This window comes from Apiospora aurea (assembly GCF_038362705.1).
Source record: "Apiospora aurea strain CBS 24483 chromosome Unknown utg000007l_segment0_segment0, whole genome shotgun sequence".
Classification (NCBI taxonomy): domain Eukaryota; kingdom Fungi; phylum Ascomycota; class Sordariomycetes; order Amphisphaeriales; family Apiosporaceae; genus Apiospora; species Apiospora aurea.
In genome coordinates, this window is record NW_027117394.1 from 2,444,125 (window position 1) to 2,463,571 (window position 19,447).

At 55.1% G+C, this 19,447-nt stretch overlaps 6 protein-coding genes across 6 annotated transcripts; 1 reads left to right on the top strand and 5 right to left on the bottom strand.

Moving 5' to 3' along the window:
* Positions 1–43: 43 nt before the first annotated feature.
* PG986_011001 (glutamate carboxypeptidase II) lies at positions 44–2,391 on the bottom strand (the record flags this gene model as incomplete). The annotated part of the gene is made up of 3 exons (XM_066847223.1): positions 44–547; positions 625–750; positions 853–2,391. The coding sequence occupies 3 exons, from the start codon at positions 2,389–2,391 to the stop codon at positions 44–46; spliced, it is 2,169 nt and encodes a 722-aa protein (XP_066696714.1).
* Positions 2,392–3,383: 992 nt separating this feature from the next.
* PG986_011002 (DFP-domain-containing protein) lies at positions 3,384–4,730 on the bottom strand (the record flags this gene model as incomplete). The annotated part of the gene is made up of 1 exon (XM_066847224.1): positions 3,384–4,730. One exon carries the CDS (start codon positions 4,728–4,730, stop codon positions 3,384–3,386), a length of 1,347 nt encoding a protein of 448 aa, XP_066696715.1.
* Positions 4,731–5,600: 870 nt separating this feature from the next.
* Positions 5,601–7,682, bottom strand: PG986_011003 (esterase; the record flags this gene model as incomplete). Its single annotated transcript, XM_066847225.1, has 3 exons — positions 5,601–6,373; positions 6,606–7,206; positions 7,287–7,682. The coding sequence occupies 3 exons, from the start codon at positions 7,680–7,682 to the stop codon at positions 5,601–5,603; spliced, it is 1,770 nt and encodes a 589-aa protein (XP_066696716.1).
* Positions 7,683–9,106: 1,424 nt separating this feature from the next.
* On the bottom strand, positions 9,107–9,946 carry PG986_011004 (uncharacterized protein; the record flags this gene model as incomplete). Its single annotated transcript, XM_066847226.1, has 1 exon — positions 9,107–9,946. One exon carries the CDS (start codon positions 9,944–9,946, stop codon positions 9,107–9,109), a length of 840 nt encoding a protein of 279 aa, XP_066696717.1.
* A 1,074-nt stretch (positions 9,947–11,020) lies between these two features.
* PG986_011005 (40S ribosomal protein eS30) lies at positions 11,021–12,032 on the top strand (the record flags this gene model as incomplete). Its single annotated transcript, XM_066847227.1, has 5 exons — positions 11,021–11,071; positions 11,155–11,163; positions 11,454–11,475; positions 11,865–11,931; positions 11,990–12,032. 5 exons carry the CDS (start codon positions 11,021–11,023, stop codon positions 12,030–12,032), a joined length of 192 nt encoding a protein of 63 aa, XP_066696718.1.
* A 778-nt stretch (positions 12,033–12,810) lies between these two features.
* Positions 12,811–14,981, bottom strand: PG986_011006 (uncharacterized protein; the record flags this gene model as incomplete). The annotated part of the gene is made up of 2 exons (XM_066847228.1): positions 12,811–14,308; positions 14,482–14,981. The coding sequence occupies 2 exons, from the start codon at positions 14,979–14,981 to the stop codon at positions 12,811–12,813; spliced, it is 1,998 nt and encodes a 665-aa protein (XP_066696719.1).
* Between the last annotated feature and the right edge of the window lie 4,466 nt (positions 14,982–19,447).

Below are 19,447 nucleotides of genomic sequence, written 5' to 3' on the forward strand. Positions count from 1 at the left end.
CCCTCCTCATTTTATTTCCTTCCCTGATTTCTTTTCTTCTTCTTCAAGGCTTGACGACATCGGCCGCCACCTTAATCGCCGCCGCGGTTTTCCCCAACCACTCCTCGGCCAGGGTCACGTTGCGCGACTCGACCAGCGCCTCCGTGATGCCCGGGAACGTCGTCGGCGCGTAGCCCGTGTCGACCCCCGGCGCGAAGACGACGTGCCTGTAGAACTCGCGGCCGGGCAGGCCGCCCTGCGACACGAAGCCGCGCTGGAAGTCGCGCGACTTCTGGTTCACTTCCTTCGGCGTGAGGCTCGCGGCGGTGTCTGATGGCGATGAGGGGCCGGAGAGAAGGAGCTGCTGCTGCAGCGCGCCTAGTGCCGAGGCTTGCGTGGTGAAGTCGTCGATGGCGGCGCGGAGGGGCGATAGGTCGAGGACTGAAGAGTTCGAGTTGACGGTCTTCTCGAGGTCGGCGAAGTAGTTGTTCATTTCGGTGCTGTAGGTCGAGACGTTGAAGGGGATCAGGTCGGCGTCGGCCATCTTGTAGGCCAGCAGGGTGAGATACTTGTAGTTACGGTTAGTATTTGGTGTGTTTCTTCGACCGGACAGTCCTGATACCCTACAGAGCTGTAACAACTTACCTGAGCCATATATTTATGGTTGACAAAGCCAGGATCACCATAGGTTGTCATCCAGTGATACGAGTCGAAGTTGCTGTGGTAATGATACACGGGATCCGAGCCACCGTTCCAAGAGCCGATATCGACCTAACGCCAATCATATGTTAGTTCGTTCAGTCCGACAACCACGTCATACCAAGTCGGTTAAACTAGTATGTCCACGATCATCTGTCTAAATCGAAAACTTACAGAACCGATGCCGCTGTGCACGAAAGCAGTGTAGTCGCTACCGCTGCCAAGCGGCTCGATGTACCCCTGATTGTCCTCGTTCCAGACGTCGAACATGGTGCGGTTGGTCTCCCTCCACACGATCTTCTTCATAGTCTCGACCGCGATATCGTGCAGCTCCGGCGTCGCGGACAGGCCCGGGTGCGGGCCCGAGGTGCCGACGTCGATATTCAGATACGACACGGCCGTCGCGTTGAGCCAGGGCAGGTACTCCTCGACCCATTCGGTCGAGCCCACCATGCCGTACTCTTCGCCGTCCCACGAACACAGGACGATGTTGCGCTTCGGCTTCCACCCCGTTTCGGCGACGAGCTGGCCCAGCGCCTTGGCTAGCTCCACGATGACGGCGGTGCCGCTGTTGGGGTCCGCGGCGCCGCCCACAATCCAGGCGTCGCGGTGGTTTCCGATGACGATGGTCTCGTCGGCGTAGGTGGTCCCGTTGATGATCCCCACAGCGTTCCAGATGTCGGTGATCTTGTCCTCCATCACGTTGCTCAGGTCCAACACGGTACCGGGAGCGGGACCCGTGCTGTACGTCACGTTGAGCGCGCCCACCCAGCCCGTCCGGTTTACCTCTGCGCCTGTAGTACCATGCCCGTCGAGCGCGGCCAGCAGCGGGATGGCGTCCGCGTACGAGATGGGGATGGACGGGATCCGGGGTGTCACCACGGAGCTGTCAGTCCGGGGCACACCCTCCTTGGAGGGGTACCCGGGCGTCGTCGGGTCGCCCGGGTACGTGGACAAGAACTGGACGCTGCCGCGCTGGACCGCGCTCGGGTTGCGCGCGGGTCCGTCGGGGTACGCCGCGTGGCCGTGGGCCTCGGTCATGCCGCCGTCATCGGCCGGGTCCGTGAACAGCACCGCCGCGACCATGCCGTGCTCCTGGGCGTTCTTGACTTTCAGGCCGCGGAACGGCCCGCCGTACCGGGCCAGCGCGATCTTGCCCTCGAGCGGGACGCCCAAGTCCAGCAGCCGCTGGAAGTCCACGCGTTGCCCCCGGCCGACGTAGACGTACTCGGCGCTGGCGTTGCCCGTGGCGGAGTACCCATGGAACGTGGGGATCCTATCGGGGTAGCTCGACGTCCCGTCCTGGTCCAACACGGCCTCTTCAAGTGCGGGCTCGAAGATGACGCTACCGTTCGCGTGCCGCAGGCGAAGCGACTTGCTCACCGGGTAGTTGAGGTACACGTTGTACGACACCAGGCCCGAGTCTAAGCCGCTCTCGGCCCAGCGGTCCGCCGTCCACTGGGCCATGCTCTGGTTCTTGCCCGCCAGGTGCTGGCCGTGGGTGTAGTAATAAGACCATTCCGAGAGGGTCGTGCTCGACACCGAGCGCACGAGGACATCCTCGTCCGGCGTCAGGGGCGTCAGGGGCGTGCTCTGCCTCTTCACGAGCGGGGTCGAGTGCTCATGCCGTACGCGCTGACATGCGTCGGCCACCCCGCCGGCTGTGACGAGCAACAGCGCGAGGGAGCTTGCAGACCAGATATTGCAATGCATGTCTTGTTATGATGGAGAGCAAAAACAAATATCGCAATTGGAGAGCGCACACTGGCTTACATGAGTCAAGGGGATATACTACCCAGTCATGAGTCTTATCTGTACAGCATAGCAGAGCATGGTAGGAGGAAAACTCGCGTATTTAAGGCTCTAGATGAGCCAGTTTCTTGGGCGACTACCTGCTGCATGTAAGATTGGAGATGAAGCGGCAGATCGCTACTCCATACGCCTGAATAGGTCGAGTATTCCTGCAGCTTTGTGCCGCTATCCCACCCCTCGGGGTTACACCCGAGCCCATCCAGCAGATATATCTCCTTACCTGCCTTGTGTAGGGGGCGGGGGATAACATGACGCAGATGATTATGCAATGCTTTCTTATCACCAGGAGATGTACAGGCTACCGTATTGATTGCCTGGGGTCATGAGGAGATGAATAGGTAGGTGGTATTGGGGGAAAACCGAATTGCCCAATAGACTGCCAAGGATATATCCGCCGGGCAGCAGCCGCCGCGGCCAACCCCGCATCCCGTTGTCCACCGTCATCTGTCATGACATGTCCCCCAAGAGCCCCAGTGGCTACCTGCCCAGGCTTCTAACAGGACGGAGTATTGGGAATTCGGACTGCTGCCTAAGAGAGCTAGGCTGTGTGGCATTGGTATACTCGTTTGACGTCAACGCCGAGCCTATCTAAAGTAACAGAATGAAAGAGCGTAGCAGTCAAAAGTTGCCGGAGGAGAATCTGCAGTATCAAACCACTGTACCATGCCTGAAAAAGTGAGGGCATTTCCGGTAAGGCCTTGCTGCATCACACACGCGGCGGACTGACATCTCAACCCGCTACAGATCCAGGCAATGCCTGGGTGTAGCATATGCCAAGATCAGCACTCCAGTGGATAGTAACATTGAAAGCAACTGAAGCCATTGCATTCGCCATAATCTAACAATAAGTAATGTTGAATTGTGGGTTGTAAAACCCAATGCATCTCACAGCTCTATTTGGTCTTCGCTTTAACCGAATCAATGTGCTTCTGGTGCAGGTTCTGAACAGCCGGGATAATCAGCCCCTCGATCTCCATCTCCGGATCGCCATCTGGCAGCATGGTTGGGTCCAGGGGTTTGTCCTGGGCCTCCCAGTTTTGATCCTCCTTGTCCTTGCTGCCAAACGTCTTCCTCCTCCGGTGGCCGGGAACTCGGATCCATTGGTCTGGCTGGTTGGGCGCAACAAAAACGACTTCCCACTTGCGCGTCGTCAACAGATTACCAATGACGAGGTGGTGTTGATACCGGTCGAGAGAGTACTTGGCTTTGTGAACCAGGATCTCGGGGTCCGTCTCCAGCTTGAATGAGACGATCATGCCCTCCGGTGCCCAACCGTCGACGAGCATCTTCAGGAACTTGGGGACAGGATCCAAGTCGATGATCAATCGTTTGCTGCGCGGGACGGCAGGAGAGGAATCAAAGTTGTCGAACGTCTCCTCCGGCTCGTCCGTACTGCGACGGGGTTTGTCGGCAACCGTAGTGGACCCTTGCTCCTTTTTGAAGCCTGCTGTCGCATTCGTGCTCTGAATCTTGTGCTCTGACATGCGATCAGAGGGCACAAAGAAGTCCGAGACTGCGGCCGCCAGGTAGAGTAAGCCATTCGGGCCCAGGGGGCGCATGAGCTGGGCTACGGCCCGCAGCTCATACAAGTAGTCGGTAATAGTAGTGAACGGGATCATGAGCAGCTTGCGCTCGCGCTTGGCGTCATTGTACTTGCGCAGGACACTCAGCATCTTCTCCTGATGCGTCGGGTTGGCCACGACACTGCCATCGTCCGCCTCGTGCAGGAAGTCCAGGAAGCAGTCGGTGGAGTGGCTGTAATGCCGACTGTAGGGCAGCAGAGAGAACTGGCGATGCAGGAAGATGACGGCGTACCCGGCCTCGAGGAAGTACTCGGCCGACGTGGCGCCGCGCGTGCCAGCGCTGAAGTTGTCGATGAAGCGCACCGTCTGCTTCTCGAGCGGGACGGTGGTGCCGCCCGAGGTGACGAGGACCACCCGCCGCTTGAGCGAGGCGTGGTGGTCAATAAAGGACCGCGCCTGTTCCACGTGAGACGTCAGGGCTTTGGGAGGAGGATTTGAAGAAAAGTAAGCATTCTCGACCCCCTGTTGGGACGAGGCCGCTGTGTCAGCCGTCGCGGAGCTGGCCATGGTGTCTTCTGTGAGAACGGAGGAGATGGAAGAGGAAGGGGATGGCGGTCTGGCAGGGCCTATGTTGAAGGACAGGCTAAGTGCAGATGATTTGTCCTCGGTGTGTAACGGTGAGATTGTCTCGCTAAACTGCGTTGTCTGCGGTGTCATGGTGTAAGTGGGTGTTCTGACGGGAACAGGTGTGTGGCGAAAGGGGATGTCCAAAAATGGTCGGAAAGGGGTGCAAGTAAGACGGCATGATATAGGGCAGCCCAGAAACCCCGAGTGAGGTCACTCCTTAGTTGCTGGGCTAGTCCGATCAACATGTCCGGCACTCCGGGCATAGCAGCGCTGGTGAGACCTCGGCAGCCACCAGGCTTCGGTAGTCGCGGGGTAGCATGCGGAGAGAGAGGGACAGAAAGGGACAGGTGTGCTTGGTAGAATCGACCCAAACCGCCCTGCATCTTCTCTGCCAAAGTGCACGGGGGACTCGACTTACCGTTGTCAAATCACATGTTTCTTCTGGGCTAGCGATTTCGTCCTCGTCGCTGGCAGCGATGAAAAGTGCTAGTTGCTGCTGCTGACGGTTTACCAAAGCGTGATGAGTCTGGATGCGGGACCCTAAACCCGACTGACCCTTCCACCCTTCCAAGCGAATGGATCCGGGGTTCGCATTCGCGCCCACTTGCATGCTCGGATGAAAGGACTCGCGTGGTCCGTGCATCCGCCAAGTCAACTTTCTTCCCAACGGCGTCATCTCATCGCTCGCTCGCTCGCTGCTTGCTACCGGTACTACTCCCTCTGCCTGACTTGTTACTTACAATCAACGTTCACCAAAGATGCCGACGTCCAGCGTGTCATCACAATCATCAAACCGTTGTTTGTTGTTTGCATCAAGGTGTAGTGTATTATAGGTACTTAACTAACGCGACGAGTGTACTGAAGGTGATTCATGAAAACCAATTCCCCAAACCCCCGCGCGACGAGTGTACTGAAGACGAGACCAATGACCAGAAAACCCCCCTTTATTGCCCTTGCAAATCAAGCAGTGATCTCGAAGTGGACTTCTACTTCATCTGGCCCGTCATCGCCTTCTTGCTCACAGCCCAAATGCCTCCTGGCTTTCACCAGTCCGTGAGCATCTGCAAACAAAGTAATAGTGTCATCTAGGAGAGATGCTAGATCATGGAGGTCGTTCATATAGAAGGTTCTGTTTGCAGGGTTCTTGTCGGTGATGGTCACGCGACACTTTTCAACATCAAAAATGTCCCGCACCCCTGAAGGCCCTGGCACGTATCGCTCGGTAGTATTCCCCTCTTTCATTCGGTCTCGCAATTCCAGGCAATCGTCGACATCTGCGGCAGCGACCTTATTCCATTCCGGGTCTTCGGTCCGATCGAAATGCTTGTCCGAACAGCACCGAGTGCATTCATCTGAAGCAGCATCATCTGGAGGATCGGAGCGATAGTCGAGACCGAAGCTAGGCGAGGTTGACATCGGGGCGGCACTGGGCCCCTTGACCTCAAAGTCAAGTGGTTCTGTGAGCCCTGTGTTGCCAACGTCACAAGCAATATGTCCCCTGGCTTTCATTTCGCCGCCATCTTGCCGGGACATTTCGATTGCTTGCCGTAGGAGGGGTGCTACATCGTTCTTGCGGTGCAAGGTGTAGGGATTGCCTGTTGAGCCCACGGGCTTGAGGGTGACGTAGCAACTCTTGTAACGCTCACACACTGGTACGAGGTCCATTCGTCGGTGTTTCCACCAGTATAGTTGGCAGTCTTGGGCCACGGGCATAGCTTCCTCGTCCTGGAGCTCTTGTCAGCCGGGTCGCTGCTAGTCATCTCCTCCGGCAGTGCCTTGCTCTCAACCCATTCGGTCATTGCCTCGAGAGAATGCCAATTGGCAGGAACCTGGGGGTAATTCGAGGCCGAGCCGCAATGGCCACCACCTATCGTCAATGACCTCGGATGTCAGTAATCAAATTGTTTTGCCCAACTGGATGAACTCCAATTGATATGGGAAAGTACCTCTTAGGTCTGTACTTACCGGGAACCATAAACAATTTAAACCAGTCACCCGCATTGCCCCCAGCAGCTTCCTCAAGCTGCTTCAAATGCTGAATCGGCCAGAGCGCGGCGTTATAGGGATCAGCCCATGACTGCATCACGATCATCTTGCCTCCTGCTTTCTGGAAGGCCGAAAGGTCTGGGCTGATCTCGTCAATGAAGGTCCCCACCCTCTCGTCAAGAAGGTCAACGTCACTACCCCAATTGAAGTTTCCAGCATCATAGGTCAGATTGTCAAACACCATGTTTTGCAGGATGGGGATTGTGAAGGTACTGGCCAGTTCCCCTTCTTGCATCGCCCATTCCGTCTCACTGCCTACAGAAAACCCTGGGTACAGGCTCGCCTTGGTGCGTGAGTCGACCGGCCCTGTGTAAATATCCTTTGCAGCTGCGAGCTGCTCTTCAGTCAGGCAATTGGTTGGATCTTCAGCGGAGGCACCACAAGCCAATGAGTTGATATCGAAGGCGCAAAGCAGCGGGTTCTCGATGACGCCATCCTCGACTCCGTCGATAGCATCGCACTGGGCAAGCGCCGACTTGGTAATCAGATCTAAAGCACTCGGAGGTAAATGAGATGAACCCTGGCCGTTTCTTGTTAGCCGTGTAATCCTTCCATTGATGGATCTTGTAGACCGTTTCCTAGCCCTTGGGGACGTCTTACCTGAGTCTTCTGGGAGTTCCACAGGAATGAAAGAGCGAGGTGCGAATACCAGTTGCCTGGGCAGCCCGCGATGATTCCGTCGAAGAGTTCAGGGTGGTATTGTGCCAATGCGAATCCTTGTGCACCACCGGTTGAGCAGCCGGCATAGTAGCTGTGGTTCGCAGGCTTGCCGTAGAACTGTTCAACCAAGGACCTTGTCACAGGCGTAAATTGTGCGATAGAGTTGTGTATCCACGCCTTGACTTGCGCCTGGTCATGCATGTAAGGCAGATAGACCCCAGGCTCTCCACTGCCGCCGTTGTTGTCTGAAGCCCTGTGGCCTCCATCGCCTCCTGCGACCGCATAGCCCTCATTAACGTTTTTCATCAGAGCAGCCTCGTCGATGGTACCGGCCATGCCGCCATTGCCTGTGTGGTGGTATCAGTATTTATTCAGATCTACGTTAGGTATGTAGTCGACTTGTTAAGAAACGGATCAATGCGCCACGCAAACATACCGACTGCCAGAAACCGGTTGCTGTAGTCAGTGGAGGCCGGTAGCCACAGCTGGAAGATGATTGTATTGTTGTTGGCGTAGTAGGTCTCACCGAAGGTCCGGCATAGCGGCTTCGCGTTCAAGGCGTTCGTGATGTTCAATTCGCCTGATGGATAGTATGTTGCATTCAGGAGCCTGCTACCACTGTCCAAAGTCGATACAACCGACCCGATGAAATTGGAACAGTCCGAAACATCCCACGGCTTGCTGTGATTTGAGGCTACGGCCAGGGTCTACCATGTGGCAAACAAAGCCAAACGAGACAACATATTTGGCTATATCGTGGGGAAATTATAGAGGCAGTAAGGGCATTCGGCGCTCTGCAAGGGAATTATCATGTTTTATATTCCCTGCCCTGAACACCTCCCATGCACATCACAGGCACGTGCAGTTCCTCATCGGGGTAGTTCCCGGTATTGCACTCTGAGGTGGTCTTGATCCTCGGCAGTTCCAACAATGTCGGGCTTGTAAGCCGACTGCGTGGGGCTGCGAACATACATCGGGAGACTTGCTGGGATCGTGATATGGAGCACAGCATCAGCTATATACTGTCGTCACCTTACTCCGCACATGGACGGGGAATTGTATCTCGATGTAATACAAGCAAGTTTGTAGCATAAGTTGTTCCTATGATAACGTGCTTCCACGATCTACATGCATCTCTTGCGAAGTCTTCGTAAGATATAAATGCCTTAGAGCTCCCATCCAAGTAGATAGATGTCCATGCTGCATCTTAACTTCGACAAGCCAAGACCACATCGCGAAAACCATGGTGATACAAACAAGGAAGAATGCTAGCTTGAGTCGTCGGAAAGTCACCGCTTCAATAATACCCCAACCCAGCCTTCGGCTCTCCGCATTGTGAGGGGTTAATTCCCGACGACCAATGGCAGTTGTGTGAAGTTGTCATCCCTCCATAATCCATGGCCCTCCCCCACAATCTGGTCACTACCACGCAAAGAACTTTCGGTTTCTACAACTTCGATTTCATGGATTCGTATGACCTTACTGCGAAGGTCACTGAATCCAGACTTGGAGATTGGATATGCCATGTGTTCTTGCAGCTATCTGACTAATCTTCGGGTCTCCTGGGATTAACTGTCCGGCTGGGTGGGAATCTCTGTTCACAAGTATTCGACTATATAGATGTAAAGATCTTGCCAATAAATTCCGGGGTGTTGTAACTGTCTGTTAATACTCTTGGTTAATGCCAGCTTCTCTCGCAACTATGTACAAATATATCAGGTCATGGGAAGAGCCCGCAGTTGCACTACGATGATGGTCGTTCAGAGTTCGACCCAGTCCCGGATGCTCCATTCATTCCAGCCCTTCTTCTCACCAGGCAGTTTGATCTCCTCAATCTCCTTCCTCGTAATGTTCTTCCAGTCGTTAACCGGCAGCCAGCCGATGTAGGCACGATCGCCGAACCCGCCAATCCAGTAGACCTGCTGGACCACCAGGCGCACGAACTCGGACTCGTGGATCCGGTTGCCAGGCAGCCAGTACTTGGCGTCGGGGTGCGCCTTGACGAAGCAGGCGGCCATGTCGGCCGTCTTCTCCGGCTCGACGTTCTCTATGTAGCCCAGGACGGAGAAGCGCGGGAGATTGGCGGCCGAGTAAGGCACTTTCTCCTTGCTGTTGCCGGCCTCCTCCGAGCCTCCCAGGAAGTAGTCCAGAAAAGAAGGGTAGTACGACTTTATGCGCTTGTTGGGCGGGTAAGGCGGGGCCCACTGCATGGCGAGGCTGATGTTCGAGCCAGCGCGCGCGTTCTTGAACGAGGTCTCGACATTGATGGCCAGCATGGTGGGGTTGCCCTCGTCCTCGCAGTCGGCTACGTACTCCATGAGACCGTGAGGCATGCCGCCCATGCCGGTCGGCCGGTTCTCCTGGGACGATACATCATCGCGCTTCTTGGAGGACGAGTCGTCCGGGAAGACGGTGGCCAAGGTGCCGAGCGTGGTTAACGCCAGCAGCCGTCGGCCCTGCACGGCGGACTCGTAGGGAGTCGGAATCTTGTAGCCAGCCCGCTCTGATTCCGGCGGGTTGCTGAAGATGTAGGCCGGCTCTGTAGCGGCGGCGCCGAAGGCGACGCAGGAGATAAGCGGGAGTCCGCGTAAGAGCTTCATGGTTGGCGAGGGTGGATTGGAGTCCTCGGCCTACTACGATTGGGGCAAGATGGCAATGCTACGATATGCCTCGATATACCAGATACGAGGTGGGTGATGGTTTAATTGATGATCAATATTTCAAGCAGAGAGAAAGCAGAAACTCTATACAATATGCTTGATAAACACAGAAAACGAGGTTGGTTGTCGGGGTGCGACCCGCCGCGGATCAATGAGACTCGATGATGCTGGATGCGTATCATGGGGCCATCCATCAAAGCCCAAAAGGGGATAGCGTATCCTGAGGTCCGGTGGATGCTTCACTTTACCTACCAGGCAGTATGTTGCCCTGCTTTGCAAGTGAACTCAGATAGGTCCTTGGGCGCCGAATGCCCGTTTGTGCTCTACACCATCTTGTAGCGCGATCAAGGCCCAGACTTCTATTTGAATCATGGCAAGAAGTTTTTGTTGTTGGGAAGCAAGGGTTGGACATGGTGATGATCAGGCCCAGAGTAGAGCTACGCTGGCAGTAAATAGGTAAATGGATGGCCATGGCCCAGGGCAGTCGTAATTTGGAGTGTTGTGAAAAATGGATAAGTGGTAAGAGAGTTGTGTTTGTGCTTAGCACCAAGTGAGAGCGCCAGCACCATGGCATATTCAGGCGCATACTCAGCAGATGGTCCTGCCGATTCGATTCATTAGGTCTTCGGTCGGCCTCGGAATTCAATCTTCAACCGCTGAATCGTAGAATGAGACACGCAAACAAATAATGCACCGTCTGGATGCACTAATTGCCTGTGGCAAGCATGCTTCCGAAGTCCACCCATCGCTTAGTAGAGTAAGTGCCCCCCCGATGATAATCGATAAGCTTATAGCCGCACTAGAATGCAATTAGTGCAGATACCCGCCAAAAGCATTAGGGTCAGGTGATTCTTTTGGGGCTCTGACGCTTCCATTCCCTCCGCACACCACCGAGTCGAAACCCCACTGAAGGCATTTGCCCACTCACATTCTCAATCGACTTATCTATTTTCCCTCCCACAACCCACGAAACACTCAATCAACAACAACAGACATCCATCACAAGTCGCCAAGATGGGTAAGGTTCACGGATCCCTCGCTCGTGCCGGTAAGGTCAAGTCTCAGGTAAGTACAAATCGAAGAACGCCGTCTTAATGGCGAAATTCCTGCTGCTCGAATTTTGTTGCTAACATTTTGTGCGCCTCCAGACCCCTAAGGTATGAAAATTCCATCTCCCACCGAGGACCCCTGCGACGACAATGATTGCCTGTATCGACCGACGGAAGAAGTGCTGCGAATCCTTTGACGGTATCTCGCCGGGACGATCGAAGCCAAGCTGGTAAAAATTTCCAGCAGAATGGTCCAAAATTCGCCGCCCACTTCAAGAAATCAATCTCGACATCAAATGACAGCAGCGCTTCTTCCCGTTCGCCGTCAATGGGGATCATTTGTCGACTTGGGTTACGGCACATCATAATGGCGCGGTACTAATATAACTTTCCAACAGGTCGAGAAGCAAGAGAAGAAGAGTTAGTTGCAACCTACCTCCGCCAACACCAGCCAGTTCAAGAATCCGACGCCTTTGGACTTGCACCCTTGATGGCATCCTCATTTGAGCATGTTAAGAGAGTGACAAGGCCTCGAGGTGCGGTGATACTGGAGCGAACACTGCAATGAGTGTCAGAAGGTAGCAGAATTGTCGTTGTTTGGCAAAACGGGCTGGACTTAATCCCCCTGGTATCATGATGTACAGAGGGATGTTAAGTTTCCATGTCTTATTTGCTCTTACACCGCAATCTGCTGTTTTCCGGTAGTCAAGATCGTGCTCTATACCGTGGTCGAGATTCTGCTGGCTGGCCAGGCTATCATTTCTCCCTAGATGGGTGCTCTTTGACGTGGTACTGACCAATAATTACAGAGACTCCTAAGGGTCGCGCGAAGAAGAGACTCGTGTACACTCGTCGTTTCGTGAACGTCACCCTCACGTACGTATACCCTTGGTCCGTAACCCTCTAGAAAATTTGCATACTGATATTTCGACAGTGGTGGCAAGCGCAAGATGAACCCCAACCCTGGTGCGGCTTAAGCGCGACAATTATGACCCGTTTCTGAGTGGGCAGCCGACGCTATGTATGGAGAATAGGAAGTCGACGGACGGGTGTGCGGCCATTGCTTGTGTCTCGCATCCTGAGCATCCTACTCCATGATTTGCATATCAGACCGAATCGATTGCACCACAATCGCCTTTGCCCTAGTTATCGTTTAGGTACAAAAGAGATGATCACAACGATGGAAATGGAAAGGGATAGGTTCACTCTGGCTTTTCCGCCGTAGTTCATGGAGTCATTGGGCGTCGTCATTTGGGGCTTGGTACGCAAACTTCCAGGCAATACATGTGTATATACACAGATCGCATCACCGTCTGGCGTGACGGAGACCCGCCAGCGAAAACAAACCGTTTACTGGTGCATCGTCTGATATGAATCGTGATGTTCCACCACCCAAGTTTTCTCTTGCTCGTGCCAACCTGACTTGTACATTCTTGCATCCGTGTCCAATGTACAATCACGTAGCATCACTGCCTCCCAACTGCTAGGTCGGCTATACTTGCCTTGATTGCTCGAGGGGGGGGATTGAATTCTTGAAGCGGGCATTGGGTGTCGCCCAATTGACATTGTGTGGTTTGATATGCAACATCTATGGGTTTGCTCGAGTGCCTCATTCGCTGTTTGTTCGCGGCAAATGTCACATCCATGGAAGGATACATTCATATAATCAAGCGCTGTACATTCATATGACTCCATACTAAGTATACACAAAATAAATTCCGCCCTTCATGAGCCTCTCCCACTCACTGCCGCTTCTCATGTTCTCCGCGTGGGATCGGTCTCCCAAGGCAATGTCGGGCTTTCCATCAAAATGCTCGTCCCAACCGTTGTTGCACTTCTTGGGCTCCTGTCATCATCGCCATCAGTATTCCGCCTCATGCCGACCAGCGATCTCCAATACGGCGAGTCGAGCTCGAACTCCTCGCGGGGCGTGATGGGCGGTAGACTCGGTATGGTCGGCTGCCTCCCCTCGTGGTAGTCCACGTAGACCATATCTCCCATCATGCCATGGTTGTTGTTGGGTAGTTGTTGCGACATTCTTGTCTTCAGCGGCGGCACGGGTTTCACCCCGCCCTCTTCGTCGTCACCGTCGTACTCGAGCGTCTTGTCTCGATAGCTTTCGGGTATCGAGGAAGTCGCCCCCGGCGTTCTAGGAGCGGCCTCGAACGTGGCGGCGCTTTCGCGCCGGGGCGGACGCTGCGGCGGCTGGCGGTCTGATCTGTCGGCCCCTCCTCGTCCCAGCCCCCCGATAGCGGCGGCGAGCCGCTGCTTCTTGTTCGGTGGCGTGGGCGGCAGCGGTGCTGTCGGCGGCGGGGCGTACGGCGTCGAGATGCGGCGACGGTGCCAGGCTCGCTCGCCCAGACTGCCTGAGAGCACCGCGACGTTGTCCGGCGGCTTGGTCAGGGGATTCACTGGCACGGAGTGCGCCGCTGCCGCCGCCATGTCGGCAGTTCGTCGCCACTGCACTGCGGAGCTCGAGCCGATGGCGGGCGGGGTGCGCGGGCCGATCGGGACGGAGACTTGGCCCAGCAGGGCGGAGAAGAGGCTGTCTCGTTGGGGGTGTTGCTGCTGCTGCTGCTGCTCACCACCCATCATGATGTTGTTGTTGGTGTGGTGGTAGAAGCCGGCAGGGTCCTTGCCTCCGCTCTCGAGTGCCGGCGTCGTGGGGACTAGGGCACCGTCCGTCGTGAGCCGGACGTCTCTGTCCTCGCCAAATGTGTCGCCGCCGACGATCAGGCTCGGGGGGCGGTGGTACTCCCTCGTCCTCCGGCGGCCGCGGCTGGGGCTCCGCTCGTAATAGTGGCCCTTGTCGTCGTCGTCGTCGGCTTTCTGGCCCGTCTTGCGCGCGATCACCATGGCGGCGACGCGGGCGTCTTGCTCGATGCGCCGTTTCTTATACGCGCGGAAACAGAAGAAGAAGATCGCGCCTAGGAGAATGACGCCGGACATGGAGCCTGAGATTGCGGCTACCGTCGTGGTCGAAGCAGGGGCAGGGGGTCCGTTGCCACCGCCGTTCTTATGGCCGTCGAAGACTGGGTGGGAAGCAGCTGGCGCGGACGATGGCGAGTGGGCTCCGATGCCGACCTGGGGTGTCTTAATAGGAGCGGTGGTCAGGCTCTCTGACTTCGGGGGTGGTCGAGTCGTCGTTGACGATGATGAGAACTTGTCCCTATCAGTTGATGATGATTTCTGAGATCCAGATGCGAGATTGTATATTGCGATAGCATCCTTTCCTCCACATGAGAGCCTGGGGCTTCCTGGACAGGCAGAGGTGCAATTGTCACCTGATAGTTTGGTAGCCTCAGGGGGAGAGGTTTACTGCACAGTAGCATTCACTATATGACTGTCAGTATAAGTAAATCGGATCACGATGTAAATGTATCGCCTTGTCTTTCCATCTTCCATATCGATGCCATATATACATACCTCCCATTCTTGAGTCCAACATACGCGAACTGACCTGCCTTCTTGTCAGGAGACGGCAACTTGGCGCACCCGTCTAGACACGCAGCAACCGAGACGTTCTTCGCATCCAGCGAGGGCGGGCTCGCATAGTCCTTCTCCTTTCCAAAGGGGTGTACGCCTTCAAACCCAGTATGACCATAACATCCTAGCAGGGAGTATGTCGAGTCGCCGGGGGCCAATGTTGGCTTGTAGGCCATGGTGAGAGTGACAGTCCGGGTAACGGTACTTTTCTCGTGCTTGGTAGGCGGCGGGCCGACCTCGAGGACCTCGGACGTCGATACCCCCGGCGGCGGCGGCGGAGGACTTGTTAACCCATGATCGATTTTGTTGTCGCCATCAGCAGCCAGGACGAAGGCGCTTGGCGACAACGACGCCGAAAGTAGTAGCACGAGACTAGTGCCAAGAATCCCCTGGGTGCAAGACCGCCTGAGGCCGAAGTAGTTTATGTGCGTTGTGGACATGGCCGATATGTCTTACCAACGTGACGTAGTATATCACTGGTACATGGTTGATCCATCATGGATCCCGTCCCACGGGAGTAAAGTGGAAAGACATATGCCATCCCCCCCCCCGTTGCCTCCCACGTTGCCTCCTACGCATGCCAGGTGCTTCGACAAAGGTATAGTCGTGGACAATGGCGGCGGGACAAAGGCGGATGGGTCAACGAAGACCTGGAAGCCGCATTCGATCTTTCAACTCGGCCATCGTCACAATGAGGGCGGGTCATTGCCACAATACACTCAAAAGGGGAGTTTCTCATCGTCGGTTTGTTCGTGGTCCCGGGGCGGTTCGTCTGGAAGGCACCTGTAGTACTGAGAGGTCGCGGGGCCATTTGCCAAATCAGGAGCAGAGGTTCGAATGGAGACCCCAAACCTGGGGGGATTATCAGAACACACTGCCTACTTATCATCTACGTGCAGAGAGCCTGAACCAAAGCAACGTCCATAGCACAGATAAGATATCTATTTACGCGGACACACGTACATCACAAAACACAGAAGAGATAAGGGATTCGATGCTATCACTGAGGGAGGCACGTAATCCGCGGCTCTGATAGCATCATAGCCTGTCCGTTGCTGCGAGAGCCGTATTTGAGCATGCACATCTTAGCCGTTTGTGTACGGTTGAGACGTGCTCTGGTATCAACAGCATTGTCGGTGAAGATAGGCCCTAGTTGCCAAAACCCTACGTGCAGTAGCATTTCGCGATCCGGGGGTTTGGATGGGTGAAGATAAGCCTCGTCCTGCAGGGGCTGTTGTCAACGGAGCCGGACCAGCAGCAGCAGTTGGCTGGCCTGGTGCTGTCATTGCTCGCTCCTGGCGTGATAGAGATTGTAATCTTCATCATCTTGAAACCCGTCGCTGATTGGATGATACATGTGTGCAGCAGAATCTCGGCCCCCCATAAGCATGTTGGTCGATCCAAGTGTCACCTGCCTTATTGATGCTGCAGCGTAATTACTCCCATGTTAATTGATACCAGATCAGATAGCCACTGGATTCGCATTGGCATTAGACAATGAAAATAAAGGGACAAAGAGCAGGGCTCCCGTTCTTATAAAGAATGGCCATCTCCTCTTTGTCTTTTGCCTGCTGTCTCGGGAACCGTACCTGGACTCCCCCGAAGCGATGCACCCCAACGGTACGAATCCGACCTTGGCCAATCTGCTTGGATAAATGATCAGCAGCACACACATACACACGCACACACGGGAAGCACTTGCGACACACCCACACCCACACCCACACCCACCCATACGAACAGGACCCCCCGCGACCTGCTCTCCCAGGATCGACTTGGCTGGGGATGCTTATTCCTCGCTATACTCGAAGCGGTTTCTGCGGCATCTCAGATGACTGCCACTCGCCTTTCCGCCTCCCGCGATTGAACCAACATGACCTCGCCCATAAGTATTTAGCGAGCGAGCGAACCGGCTCGACCCCGCGCGCGCAAGGGATTTGGCGATCACTTCACGTACATATGTAATTCAGCATCGAATGGGAGGGGGTGAAACCGTACGGTCGCGTGAGGAAGAGGACATGATTGATGGATGACGGACGATGAGAGCGGATAGAGACCCCCGCGTCAGACTACTCGGCTGACGAGTTCACTACGTTTGTTGGCTGGTAAACCGCCCACGCCCATGCGCATCGCTTCAAGACTTCCGAGGCGTAGTTGAGGAGCAGGCTGTACTCGCCCACGCCCGCACCCACGCCCGCGCCACGGCTTTGTTGCAACACTGGACCACCATTGGCCCTGCTCAGGTGGTGCGCGATGACCCCCCCAAAAGAAACATGACTGGAAATGGCAATGGACTCCGTGAGAACACCAGGATGAGCCGGCTTTTTAGTTCTTCTCGTTTAATAAAGGGCCGCATGACGGAAAATGCCCTTCGGACAACTCTGGATTCCCGGCCGGGCCATGGCGGTCTAGATTCATGTCTCTGGCCCGCTCGTTACTGCGACCTGAGCTCGAAAGGGCGCGTCGGGCGCATGGCAAAACGGGACTGCAGGCGAAGGTATTGAAACGACCATGCTCCGGGAGACTTGTCTACATACCTCGTCAATTGCCCGTCGCACGGATTTCCACGGATTTGGACCCTATGGACCATTTGCCTTGCAAGGACGGACAGACAGGGCATTTCATCGCGTGGGGGGGCAATTGGTCTGGGGCAAGGGTGAATCTGGTCCCAAGTGAAATGAGGGACCCAGAAAGCCGATCGTAGCTCTCGATGGTCACCAGACCAGCCAGACAGGCAGGGCCGCAGGTTTGCAAGGCATGCTCAAACGTCTTACGAATAGAGCCACTCTGGAGCAGCCCGGAGTCTGGGGAATTGGTCAGAGCTGATGAATGAACCCTTCTTCTCCAGCCGGCCAGGACATGCCAGCTTACGTACAGCTTTCCCAGAGAAACGGGCATGACTGATGCAAAAAAGGCAAGAATCCTGGGACATTGCACTTTCTTGGCCCACTGGCCCAGGGATTCAACAAAAGTGCATCTTACACTACAAGGAAGTGCTGACCTAAGTTGGCCACAATTCTTGGGTGGTGCGTGTGCTACTATGCATCTACATCGTTTCAGTGGGTAAGGAAGACACCGGCTCTTTGGGACGGCTGTCTCATTCGATGTTTGCATGGCGGTTGAGGGCAGCTACCATGGACTGACGGGCGTACTACATATGTAGATCTCGTACTTGGTAGATCTGGATTGCTCAACTTGGGGAACAGTCAACCTAGTTTGTCGTGGGTCGCTTTGATGGCAAGAGGCCAATTGAGTTCAAAGTTTACATTCTTCACCAAACGCGACTGTCTCGGCGTAAAGTTACCGTGATCTATCGGCAAAATAAGGCATTGGCCTATGGAGCTGTCAAGGACGCGACTGAATAAGTCTGGATCTTTAGCGGAAGCGGCCGTGACTCGAGTGCTGGGCCATCGCCATATGGTGGGAAAGCATGCACGTTTGACTCGGCTCACCGCGAATGTCGAGGCGGGCTGGGGGAAGGGAGGGGAAAGCTTGATGGTTTCCAAATCGTCCTTCCGGCGTCCCAGGTCACCAAAACCGGCGCGAGGGCATTGCTCGCAAACAAGGGCTTCCTGACATGTGAATAAAGGAGGCTTCTATTCAGCTTCCAATGGTCAATAGATGCTTTCTGCCCTGAGTTTCGATTTGATTTCATGGGCTTGCGATTGGCTTGTCAGCGTGAAGGATCGAGCAACTTACCAATATAGTTAGTTAGAGGCTTAGAGCACGAGGGTTCGCTACCCACGCCGGCGCGGAGCTACTTGACTTCACGCCTGCCTGCCACAAAGATGCTATTGCTACATACGTATATCCTCCTCCTCTTCGCCGTCAGACCGTTCCGTTGGCCCTACGACTATTGGGAGAGCTAGCCTGGATGGTGTATATTATCTAGCTTCCATTCCGAGCAGGACTGATGTTGCACCCGGCGGGCGTCTCGCTGGGTACGACGTAGCAGCCGGAGAGATATTCTCGCAATTCACGTTGTCCCCAGTTGAGCCGGGAAGCAAAGCTTTAAATTCTTGATCATGATTGAAAGTGAGATGTATGCATGCCCCCACCCCCCAAATCCCTGTGCGCGCAGGGTATTGTAAGTGACTGAGGGCTGGGCCGGGCTCCTGTTTTGGGCAATTTCGTACTACTTACCGCGCTTATTACCTTTTTAAAGTCACTCCTGTGGGAAATGGGTATTGCGTACTGGTCGGCCGTCGGCCGAAGGAAACGGTCTTGACTCGTCGTCTACTTCCCGACCGTAGGTTCAATAGCTTGTGAGGGGCATGGGTGTCAAGTGTTTCGAGAGTCGGCAGACAGACGTACCTACAATATCTGAAGCTGCGCTTAAGATTTACGTATTCTCATCATCCAAAAGGCCATTATCAGCAGTGATTGCAGTGGGAATCACAAGGTCGCAGATGCCCCGTTCGAAAGCTGGTTCCAACGGGATACAAGCAGGTTTTTTCTCTCTTCTTTCCTTTCCCAAGCCGAGCTGGTGAAGCTGACCCTCCCTCGTGAGTGTGGGGGTCCACCACCCAAAAAGCATGCATGAACTGGGGGCCCCTGGGCGACTGGGTCTTAACGTCTGAGCCTCTAAAGTGCAAGGCGCATCGTAACCGGAGCGCGTCGTACGTACCCGGTACTTCTGTCTACGAGCGGGGGCATCCAACTGAACCCTTCCTCCACCCCATGCTGTCGGGCACCGTCCATATTGTCTCGGTCTCCTTCAGGCATGTTGTGTATCGGCATTCTCCTCGACCACTGCAGTCAGCAGCAGCAGCAGCAGCAGCAGCAGCAGCAGCGACAATATTAAGGCGTCTCCTACACTTTGCTTGCTTCTGGCGCTGAAGGCTTCTAGAACCCCGCCTCGCGAAGCCGGAGTGGTGACCGGCCATCAATTGGCCGCCGCATCGAA